Raw genomic sequence first — 12,569 nt, forward strand, 5'->3', positions numbered from 1 at the left:
GACAGTTGATGTTTGCTAATTATTTCTAGACTGCTCAACATTATAAATGAGTGTTAAGATGAGATCTACCTTATGTAATCTATTTCCTAATGTAAAATTGATCAACAAGCCAATGGCTGACTGGAAAGAGTGGGAGAGATTGGATATACCAAACTATAAACATTACAGACCAGATGTCCCTTATCCAAAATGCTTGGGAGCAGAAGTATTTTGAGAGATATATATATATATAATGTTTTGTATGTTCATAAGGAGATATGAGGATGGGACCCAAGTATAAACATGAAATTCATTTATGTTTCACATACACCTTATACCAGAGCCTAAGATCATTTCAGTCAATACTTTTAGTTACCTGTGTATTAATTGGGATAAAAAAAAAAGGTCTGGTGCAAAACTCTCCACTTACAGTGTCATGTTGGCACTCAGAACTAAGTTTTGGATTTTGCATCATTTCTGATTTAAAATTTTCAGATCAGGGAAACTCAGGCTGTAATAAAAAATCCTGGAAAGATTTTGGAGGAGCTCTACTCTGCTTCTGGATTTAATTTCTTCATTTTTAAATAGATAATATAAAATTATTGAGCCAGACAGAGGTTCATAGTGATGCTAATAGACAGGGAGCTCTGTAGTGAGTTTGTCTAAGTAATGTGCTTACAATAATCACACCCAGTGAAAACAAAGCCAAAGGTTCCCAAGAGCCTACCAATACCAACATGTTCACAATGGTCAGTTACAAAGGAAGAACTGTACTCATGTGCTAGAAGATTCCCTCAAGGGAAAGATAATCCATGAGTGAGAGAGAACAAACATGTCCCTAATCTTCTGTATCCAAGGTTAAACATCAGTCTTTCCCATGATGTTAATTTCTTTCCATCTCAAGTCAATAAGACTGACACATACCAAGAAATCCTAGGTGCTAACCTCGGCTTGCAGGATGGGGGATTCACAATTTTATAGGAATCAAGAGATTAGTCATGAAGCCCATCTTGAACCCTGGCAACCACCTTCCCTTTTACCTAATCCTGAAAAATATCCTATTCCATTTAAGTCTCTGAGATCCTTCTGGTATATTTTGAGCTTTTTCAGCTTATCTTTTTGGGGAGGATAGGACAGGAGAGCAGAAGAAGAAGCTGATGTTTTTTTATTTCTACCTGTTGACTCTGACTGTGGTAGCATGAAGAAATTTAAATGTAAGTTTTAAAATCTTGTGATATTGGCCTATGATGAAAATGATCCAATTAGAAATATATCTTATAAACAGAAACTGTAAGAGGCTCATGAATCAATCCCTCTTTGAGGAGGAGTGGAAGTAAAGGCTAGGAGAGTGAACTCAGGATTGCTTTTCTGTAGTTACTAAAGCATGGAAATCCAGTTGAGTGACACTCCAGATGACCTGCTCCATCATAGTAGTACAGTTCCCCAGGTGTATGTCATTCCATATCCATAAAGTTCTCCCAGAAGCATCAATAAACACAGAATTAAGAAGCTTGGCTAAAGGCCAAAAATTACTTCCCGAAGGGATTCCTTGGCTTCCCTTCTTCTACAAACTCATCCCATCTTAGATAATGTGAGTTTATTTTTAAAAATCAATAGATTATTTCTTTTTTCTTTTATGATGGTCTTCCCTTGATATCTATCTAACGCTCCATGACCAAGGCACAATCACGGGACACTTGGTCATCTAACTTTAAAACATTTTGGTTAATTTTAATGTCATTCTAATTATTTTTTTCACTAGAAATGCTTTCGGTTTGGAGAAAGAAAAATCACTTGCCACTTACAAAAATAATTCTACTGCTTCATTTAGTCATTCACAGTTACAAGAGACTGATACTGGATTGTAGTATCCAGCCCAGGGCTCAAGGCAAAACAGAATGCTTTAATTACGTAAGAACAGAATATGCCTGGCTTTGCCACCCATCACTTACCAGTATTTCTTTAGCCCAAGGGATTTTTAAACCCTTGAAAATTCCAAATTTTTTGTTCAAAACAGGTCCCTCTGTCTTGAAGCTTTCTCCCTATGATTCCATTCTTCTATTTCTACCTATGTGGAAACAGCATCAGATCCCACTGGTTGAAGGGCTGAGTCCCACAAAAACCACCCCACTTCAGATACCAGGAGCAAGCACAGATTGTGGCCAATGTGAGGTATGTGACCTTTGGCCAACAATCCAGATTCCCAAGACCCTCTCCTTGGGTTGGACTAATTTGCTAGAGAATGGGACCCAAAGAAACACTTTACTTACCACTTACCAGTTTATTATAAAGGATATTACAGAGGCCAGGATTTTTAAATCTTGTTCCCACAGGGCCTAAACAGGATTTCATACAACAACAGGAACCTCTTCCAAGGGTGAGGCCCGTTGTTGGACACTGGAGATCAAGTCAAACCTCAGCCCCTTTCCTCCCCCAGGAGCCTGGAGGATAGGGCTGAAAGTCCCAACCCTCTATAATATATACTTTTTTCAAATGCATATTACTTTTTTGCATGATATGTACTCTCAAATATAATACACACATCACTTATATAAATTACCCTATATTGCCACTGCTGTCTTCCCAAAGGTACCAGCCTGAGTAAATTCTAGAATTTATCAAACAATGACCAGTTTTTATTGGGTGAGTGAATGCTTTTCTAGATATCTAAGCTTTTGTTCAAATCTCAGATCCTAGCTAAATCACCTTCAAATTGAATGATTAAAAATAATAAACATTTAGCCCCAAATAATCATAAGTTATTTAAAATATGTAGTCCTTAGATTATATTATCTGTTTGATGACCCTTCAAAGGCAGGTAAAAACTCTTGACCAGCATATATGGGAAGTCCCAGCTTTAATTCACAGCCCAAATATGATATCTCCTCTCATCGTTTGAAATTTAAATTCATTTCATAGACTGACTGGAAAAGTTTGTTTTTCTAATTAAAGAGGTCCATTCCTGACTTCTTGCATGTGAGGTAATATCATTACAACTGAATCTTTGATGAACAGGAAGCCATTCACATATAAAAAGATCTTGTTTCTCACACTCCCCGAAACTCTTTTCTCATGTCTCATTTCTTGCTGTCAGAAAGGAATCCAAGTAATGGTAAAATATAAAAGTGAACAGGCAATCTCATGCATTCTTAACACAGAATCAGAAGAAAACTCAGACTTGTCTTAAGTATTATTATAATTAAAATATCTATATTCATACATTTATATCTATCAATGAAAAAAGACAATATCATTTTTCTGTCATTATAACAAAATAACAAAATACCCATAGCTTGGTACTTTAGAAAAAAAAAAGAGGGTTATTTACTTCACAGTTTAGAAGAATGAGTCCATGACTGGGCAACCCCATCTCTTTAGCCCCTGGTGAGGAAACCATTGGCTACATCCCAATATGGTGGAAAAACCAAAAAGGAAATAGGTATGTACAGAAGAGATACATGGTAAGACAGGAAATCAGAGGGAATCAGGAGCCAGGCTCACTCTCTTTATAATTTGTTTCCATGGGGTCTAATATTAATGTAATGATTTCATAAGAATTACATTAATCTCCTCCAAGGGTGACGTCCCCAATGATATCACTCCCTACTAGGCCCCACCTCTTAAAGGTTCTACTACCTCTCAATACCCTACACAAGGAACCAAGCTTCCAACACATGAGTATTCAAACTATACCTAATCTATAGCAAAGATAGTATGTATTTTGGAGCCTGAAGACATATTTGAGGGAGTAAAAAAAATAAGATATTCAAATTTCATTTACGTATAGAAATATTTTAGTGAAAGCCTCACCACCATGGGAAATTTGTTATTTAGGTTTAACATTTGCTGAGAAGTAATTCATCTATAAAATTATTAATTTAGAATTATTTCCTAGTTTCTTGTTTGGGATAAATGCTCAATACTTGAATTTAAAATCATTTTATTGATACATTTAAGCTGATAATTGTGAATACTGAGCTTTCAATACATTTCAAATGAGCTGGGAGAATTCTGAAATATCTAATGCATTTATAGTGAACTGGTAAAAAATGAAATAGAAAAAGTACTTGAGTTATTTTATACTATCAGTGAAGTATCTATAAAAATACAATTCTAGTTATAAAAAATTTCACTAAACATACTTAAGAACTTTTTTCCCAACTTTGGTGGTATAATTAAATTTTAGAAATGTATCATCAACTTCTAAAATTTCACATGAACTCACCTGAGGCTCTAGATTATTTTACTAACTGATGCCAAATTCTAAAACTGAATTATAGGCCAGTCATTTTAAAAAATGCAAAAGGCAGAATGACAAAATCCTCCAATATTTTCTTCACAATCTGAAAGCAGAACATGCTGCAAAATGCCTTCCTAAGAGTTAAACTTGGCTCTCAACAGTAGCCTGTCAGAGCAACAGGTGGCTGGAAAGTAGAACACATGACCTCAGGGTCAATTCTGAAATCTTAACCACAATTTTATTAGTATAAGCAATATATGAACAACTGGGCCCAGAATCAATGTGTCAGTGTTAATGATTACTGAAATGTTATTTAAATAACAAAACCCTTATTTCAGATTAGGAAGGGGCAAGCACCTCAATCTTTATGTTCCTATTTTGGCAGAATGATACAATCCAAGAAATGTTTTCATCACAAAGCTGTGAGTTATGTAAATGTAAACAACACACAAGCCTCCCACTGGGAGGTCACCATTTAACAAGGAGTCCTAGAAAATAAGTCAGTAGTGAGCACTGAGGTTGACAGACTAGACATCACAAGCCAGTGATGAGGGGTGTTGGAGGAAGATGAAGGGTACCTAGGAGGGAATGGAGGAGGGGAATATAGAAAATACTTGGGAAGGCTCCAGGGGCACGTGAGAGTTAGGATGTCTTGAAGGATGAGTGGGTTTTCAATTGGAAGCCCTTCATTTATGGGAAGGAGGTTGTTGACAAATGAGGTAGGGCTGGGGTGTGACTCAGTGGGGAGTACTTGCTGAGTACCTGGAAGCCCTGGACCACGTTTTGATCCCTTGCACTGCAGGAAAAAAAGAGAAAAGAAAAAGGAAGAGAGCGCTAAGGTCACTATAATCAAAGCTGTGCAAGGGGATACTCTCTGAACATGGTCGAGGACACAGTCGGTATGTCCAGGTCAACAGTGAGAGAGAAGACCAGAATAGAAGGGCGCTGAATGCCGAGTCTTATTTGATAGTTATTAAGGTTGTCTTGTACAGAGTAATGATAAAATTAAAGTTATGTTTCTTTTATAATCTCACTAACCAAAATATAGAAATTAAAATTGGTAAAGGGGATGAACTTCAGGAATGATCATTATAATAGTTACTTTTATTTTATTCTTTAATTTTTAAATAATATTACTAAGAACGTTACATAAATTAATTTATTCCTTAAGGTGACTTGGTTAATTGGAAATTATCATCCATATTTTATAGATGACAAAATTGGCTCAGAGAGGTTCTGTAACTTGCAGGGACTTAGACCTTTTGCTGTGGGACTCCTGAGACCATTCTCTTAAAATGTATATTCTACTACTCTACCTTGTTATTGAGACATAAATCAGGGAACATATTTCAAATAAAACCTTGTTTCCTTTGAAAAGTACACATTCAGGTGGACAGCATCTCAGAAGGTTCTCCATGAGCCCATCTGGATTTCATGCCTTGTTAATCACTCTCTAGAGTGTGGGACTGCCTAACCAGTTCTTCTCTAACCAACAGAGTATAGCAGAAATGATGGTATGTCACTTCCAAGACTGAATGGCCTCTCCTGGAACATACTCCTCATATTCTCCTGGGTGGGAGTCCCTGAAGGAGGACAGCTGCCATGCTGCCAGGCAGCCCCAAGGAGAGTCCCACACGGGAAGGAATAGGAGCCTACCAACAACCAATGGTGAGTGCAAAAGCAGATCCCCCCCACCCAATAGAGCCTGCGAGCCTTCTGATGAGACCACAGACTAGGACAACAGCTTGACCACAGCCTCAAGTGGAAGGTTGGGCCAGAGACTCTCAATTGAAGCTGTGTGTATCTTCCTGATCCCTGTTAAGTGTAGAGATAATAAATACTTACTGATTTTGAGCTCCTAAATTTTGGCTAATTTGTTACCCAGCACAAATAGAGCCAGTAGATAGCAATTATTTTAATTATTACAGAATAAACATTCTCCTTTATACTTGAAGCTAGGCATCTAAGAGATTATACCTAAAATAAACCACAAGCAACCACCCCAGGTAAGAGAACACTGTGTCATCGACCTTTTTCATCAGGCAATCTACCTGTCTTGTCCTCCTAGAATTCCTGTTACAGCCCTTGTTCTTCTTTTACTGAAGATATTTTGGGGACTAGGAATACTAAATCCCAAACCTTAAGGTTTGCAAAATCATTAAAAGACTCATCCTATGACACACTGCTTCCTTCCCAAAGCTAACACACTGTAGTGCATAATCCTTTTATTAAAGTACCTACACATTCTTTCTCATTCATAGTTTTATTGTCTTTTTTCCAGACAACCTCTTCCCTACTCCCTTACAAAAGTCATGTCTTATACAATCTTATATTCTTGGTACCTAGCACTTGCCATATAGTTGGGACTTTGAGCGAGTCAACAGATAAGAAACGGGAACGTGGGAAACAATGGTTGAATGCTCTGGGTTCTTGTGTTAGTCTGGGACTTCCTATTGTCCATTTCCTCCTATCTAGAATGCTCTTTTACTCACTTCCAAACTCAAGGCCATCTGTTTACAGGCTTCTCAAGACTCTCACCTGGAGTATGTCTGCTCACCTGCATGCACCATTGCCCCCACAGACAAACAGCCTGCCCTTTCCTTGCACTAAAGCCTTTTCTTTATGTTGCTACAGCCTCCCAGGATATACCTTGGTCAGAGCACCCAGCACACATACTGTCATAATTGGTTGTTTGTCATTTCCACTTTACCATAGCCCCTTGAAGAACAGCATCCCCATTTGTGCCTGCATGTCCAGCCATCAGGGCAGTGCCTGGCCATGGTGGACCCTCAAGAACAGTTTGAAAAGGTAAATGAGAGATTGAAGGAATGGGAAAAAGAAAACTGCATTCTAGAAAAGTATCTCAGCCTAATGTACTCATTTCAGATAAGATGTCAATCAGGTACATAAATTGCTCTAATTCCTAAACAGTGTAAACTGTATGTAACTGTATATCAAGATTACTGTTGATATAGAGAATCGTAATTTGAAAAAGTGCTTCAATTTATGGATAGGCCCAGGTAGAGCAATTTTCTTTTTCTTTATTTTAATTAATTAATTTATTTATTTATTTTATCAGGGATTGGACTCAGGGGCACTCGACCACTGAGCCACATCCCCAGCCCTATTTTGTATATTTAGAGACAGGGTCTCACTGAGTTGCTTAGCATCTCACTTTTGCTGAGGCTGGTTTTAAACTTGCTACCCTTCTGCCTCAGCCTTCTAAGCGGCTGGGATTATAGGCGTGTGCCACTGCACCCAGCCAGAGCAATTTTCAACACACCTTTTCTCTTTGCCTTGCATCCCTAATCCTATTTCAGTAAAAAAATGTTTTCTTCCTTTTCAACCTAAGATTCCCTACACCATCCCCAGATACCAAACATGTCTCAGTCTTCCATAAATCACTCAACTATCTCTTCCCCACAAAATGTTTATGTATCCCATGCTCTCAGAGTCTTGAAATGCAACAGAACTAAAAAGATAAGCTATTTTAGTGGGAAATGGGGCTCATGGAATGGCTTCTCCACTTTGATAGTGATCTTTTTCTAAGGCCATGGCTTTAGTCAAAGCCCTGTGGGAAAATGCCACTTAAAAACAAAGGACCTTTCCAAAGCCCTCCAGTCACTCTGTGTGGGTGAGTTCTCTCCTGGCACCAGAAAGGTGAGGAAGCTGCAAGTTAGGACAGCTTTCTGAGTTAGGACCCTAGATCTTTCATTTTGTGATCTTTTGATATTGGGCAACCTCCCCAGTGCCTAAATGAGATAATAATAGGGCCTATCTCAAGGACTCAATGGGGAAATTCAGTGCATCAATATAGGTAAAGTGCTCAGAAAGGGCCTCGAAGCAATTAGCAGACAATGATTACCAGCTGCTGCTATAATCATCATCTTCATCATCATCATCATCATCATGATGTTACCTTTATGAGGGGAATTCCCAAAGGGCTGGAGGAGAGTGCACTTACTGATCTGGTTGTTCAGCTTGAAGGCGATGTCCAGTTGTAGTATAAACAGCATGAATTGGAACCAAGGACTCATCTCCATGGAGGGGAGGGGAATGTGGACAGAAAACACAATATCATTGGCTTCAATTTCCCTTGGAATTGCTTCTTCGATGTCTCGGATCTTATCACACTGATTGGGTCCCCAGGGCATTAGCCATTTTGTCTTGTGATGGTTCTTACGGACGTCCACACATTTCACTGACATGTAAGACACCGCTGTGGTGGGCCCTGGAGCTGAAAAGACAATGGTTTTCTGTTTTAGAAGACAAATATATTGAAGAGACTATTTCTAGTTAATGTTCTTTCCACTTCTGTCTTCTCTCCGGGTTTTGTACAGACTTCTACAACCTGAGATCAGTAATTCCTAGAAATCTCCCAAATCCAGGTGAGGTTCCTTCATTTACTTCCATAAGGGCATAAAAGCATCCCCAACAGCCCCCACTATGTTTTCAATCACTGGCATTTTTTTTAATTTTTTATTGTTGGTTATTCAAAACATTACATAGTTCTTGATATATCATATTTCACCCTTTGATTCAAGTGGGTTATGAGCTCCCATTTTTACCCCATATACAGATTGCAGAATCACATCAGTTACCCATCCATTGATTTACATATTGCCATACTAGTGTCTGTTGTGTTCCGCTGCCTTTCCTATCCTCTACTATCTCCCCTCCCCTCCCCTCCCCTCTTCTCTCTCTGCCCCCTCTACTGTCATTCATTTGTCCCTCTTGTATTATTTTTCCCTTTCCCCTCACTTCCTCTTGTATGTACTTTTGTATAACCCTGAGGGTCTCCTTCCATTTCCATGCAATTTCCCTTCTCTCTCCCTTTCCCTCCCACCTCTCATCCCTGTTTAATGTTAATCTTCTTCTCATGCTCTTCGACCCTACTCTGTTCTTAGTTACTCTCCTTATATCAAAGAAGACATTTGGCATTTGTTTTTTAGGGATTGGCTAGCTTCACTTAGCATAATCTGCTCTAATGCCATCCATTTCCCTGCAAATTCTATGATTTTGTCATTTTTTAATGCAGAGTAATACTCCATTGTGTATAAATGCCACATTTTTTTAATCCATTCGTCTATTGAAGGGCATCTAGGTTGGTTCCACAGTCTTGCTATTGTGAATTGTGCTGCTATGAACATCGATGTAGCAGTGTCCCTGTAGCATGCTCTTTTTAGGTCTTTAGGGAATAGACAGAGAAGGGGAATAGCTGGGTCAAATGGTGGCTCCATTCCCAGCTTTCCAAGAAATCTCCATACTGCTTTCCAAATTGGCTGCACCAATTTGCAGTCCCACCAGCAATGTACAAGTGTACCCTTTTCCCCACATCCTCGCCAGCACTTGTTGTTGTTTGACTTCATAATGGCTGCCAATCTTACTGGAGTGAGATGGTATCTTAGGGTGGTTTTGATTTGCATTTCTTTGACTGCTAGAGATGGTGAGCATTTTTTCATGTACATGTTGATTCATTGTATGTCCTCCTCTGAGAAATGTCTGTTCAGGTCCTTGGCCCATTTGTTGATTGGGTTGTTTGTTATTTTATTGTCTAATTTTTTGAGTTCTTTGTATACTCTGGATATTAGGGCTCTATCTGAAGTGTGAGGAGTAAAGATTTGTTCCCAGGATGTAGGCTCCCTATTTACCTCTCTTATTGTTTCTTTTGCTGAGAAAACAATCACTGGCATTTAAAGAATACATTTGTAAGCAATCTAATACAGTCACCTCCTCACTCCAAACCAATGTCACCAATAACCAAGGTAGCATATGATAAATAACGCCAGGTGTGTTACCAATCTGGTGTCAATTCCATGCTGTAGCATTTCTAGCTATGCCACCACTATTCACATAGGGATTACTAACCTGTCTGTATAATTGTCCTGTCTATTTTTAAAGGGGAAAACACACAAAGAGCATAAAATTGATATTAGCTATTATAATTTTTTTAAAAAACGTTTTTGTAGTTGTAGATGGACAGAATGCTTTTATTTTATTTGTATATGGTGTGGCAAGCACTCGGCCCCAGCCCCATTGTAAACATTTTTTCATATAATTAAAAAATTTTAATTACTGGTTGTAAAATAGTCAACCACTATTTTATACTAACTATTCCTTTATCCATTTGTAAAAGCTATCTATAAATAAGAATAATTATAATTTCTTGTTAATAATTTCTTCTAACTTTTCTATCTGCTATCTAAATTTGTTCATGGCATACTTCAATACATAAAAGTTCCACATTTTACAAAGAATCCCTCTTTTCCTTTATAATTTTGTTCATGTTTTTGTATTCAGAGATTAACTTCTTTATCTCTAAATGCAATAAATAGCCACCTGTATTGACTTCTAGTTGCTTTTTACAATTTAGTTATTTTTAAATATTTAAGCAGTTAGACTATATGGAATTTGCTTTGACATAAGGCATGGTGTGAGGTCTGTTTTTTTCCATGTATTAGACTACCAATTTGTGGGCTAGCTCAATATCATTTTGAATCTTATAGGATTGATGGTTATGATTAGAATCAATATTTGCTAGAGTAACTAGTCTCCCCAACTCATTTCAAATTTATATATTTTTGTATTCAATTTATAAATTGATGTGGGCAGAATCAGTATCCTCTCCCATTATTATTATTTTTTTAATTTTTAGTGGTCAATGAATCTTTATTTTTATTTATTTATAGGAGGTGCTGAGAATCTAACCCTCACACATGCTAAGCAAGCACTCTACCACTGCGTTATGACCCCAACCCCCAACCAACATTTGGTTTTCCCATCCAAACAATACTTGCTTCTCCATTATCTGGAATCCGGTTTTGGATTTTCTTGAAAATATGTCATAGTTTTCTTCATGTGGGTCCTGAGAGTATAGCATAATTTAAAAATATATCCATAAATTTTCCCTGAAATGTGATAGTGGAAGAAAAACATAAAAAACCTTGGCTTATGTATGTAGTTTAAATGTACTTAATTCTGTGCCTCTGATATTTGTCACACTTATGTTTGTAGATCTTTTCTCAGCAGAAATTATCTCTTATTTAATAGAATAAGAGACAATAACTAGAGGACTATATAAAACAAAAGGACAATCTTATTAAGAGGCAAAAATGTGTATCATCAATATTCTGCTCTACTTCTAATGCTCAAATCCATATATTTCTATCCCAAAATATCTATCCCGAAGTTAAATTCTGAGTAGTAAAATGTTATGTGTGCAGAAAGTTGGGCTAAAGATAATTGAAACTTAATAAACTCATCACTTCCAAAATACAGCTGAAAATCGATTAATGCAGCAGGTTGAACATGCAACAGGGAGTCCACACTAACTCATACTGGGGAAGTTTTTCTTCAGAACTCAAAACTGTACCACGAGGATGTTTTTACATCTAACCATCTTAAATCCATCATCTTCTCATCAGTAGAAACATGAGTCAATCAAACTTTGGTTATCCTGACTCAGCTAAATAACCCCTGACATTAGAAAGACCAAATGGCACATTTTACTGGACCCTTTTTAATGTGGTTGGAAAAATAAACAGTGAGACAAAAGTCATGAATTCATGAATTCTATTTTTGGTGAACATACTCAAACTGACTATGTCTTGCAGAAAATAGTTACTACATTTTAATTTCTATTCTACCAAAATGAACATTTTTTCATTTCTTTCTCCCCCCACTTTGAAAAACAAGTCTCTCACTCCTCAGACCAAAATGAAAAATAACTACCCGGGTTCCTCAGCTAAGCTCCAAAACCACATTCCAAACTGAACAACAGAGAAGCTGAACACTTGACCCACACAGAGGCTGCATTTTTAATGGCCTCAGTGAACGCTGCCTGTGTGGCAGCCTGCATTATTTTCATTCTTTCACTAGTCTGGTGTTTTTGCCATAAAGAAAAAAAATCCCAGGAACACTAATATTTTCATAGAGATTATGGCAATGAACTTGGAGAAGCCTCAAGTGCATCATAAGCCAGACTGAGAGAATGACAAATATTTTTCTTCAGTTGAATAAATTAGTCCTCCAGTCCAGTTTTTCTCCTAGTTTTTTAAAAAAAAGTCTTTACTTTTTGCATGACTTAAAAATCTGAAGATAATTCAACATTTTCAATTTTTCTAATAGTGCTCAAAAGAAAAAAAATGCACGTATTGTTTGAGCAAGTAAACAGGCATCATAATTCAAACATGGACAATTAGTGTTCCTCCAATAATATCTTTTTAATTCAACTTCCTTCTGCAACTAAAAGTGAATTCCCAGGTATTTCTTTATGTAGAAAGCATTTCAAGTAAACAAAACTCAAAGCTTATGTTTCATAGCTGGTGGCCTACCAATAGAAGATGTTTTC

The 12,569-nt window shown here is 37.3% G+C and overlaps 1 protein-coding gene across 1 annotated transcript in view; it reads right to left on the bottom strand.

The window, feature by feature from the left end:
• Positions 1-12,569, bottom strand: part of Wls (Wnt ligand secretion mediator) — a 102,641-nt gene that overhangs the window by 58,197 nt on the left and 31,875 nt on the right. Inside the window, exon 2 of the mRNA XM_046451003.2 lies at positions 8,184-8,456. Coding sequence (XP_046306959.1) covers positions 8,184-8,456 — 273 coding nt within the window. The remainder of the gene's footprint in view (positions 1-8,183; positions 8,457-12,569) is intronic.

The sequence above is a fragment of the Marmota monax genome, unplaced genomic scaffold (genome assembly GCF_021218885.2).
Source record: "Marmota monax isolate L192 unplaced genomic scaffold, Marmota_monax_Labrador192_F-V1.1 WCK01_AAM20220418_F8-fsc00023, whole genome shotgun sequence".
NCBI classification, from domain to species: domain Eukaryota; kingdom Metazoa; phylum Chordata; class Mammalia; order Rodentia; family Sciuridae; genus Marmota; species Marmota monax.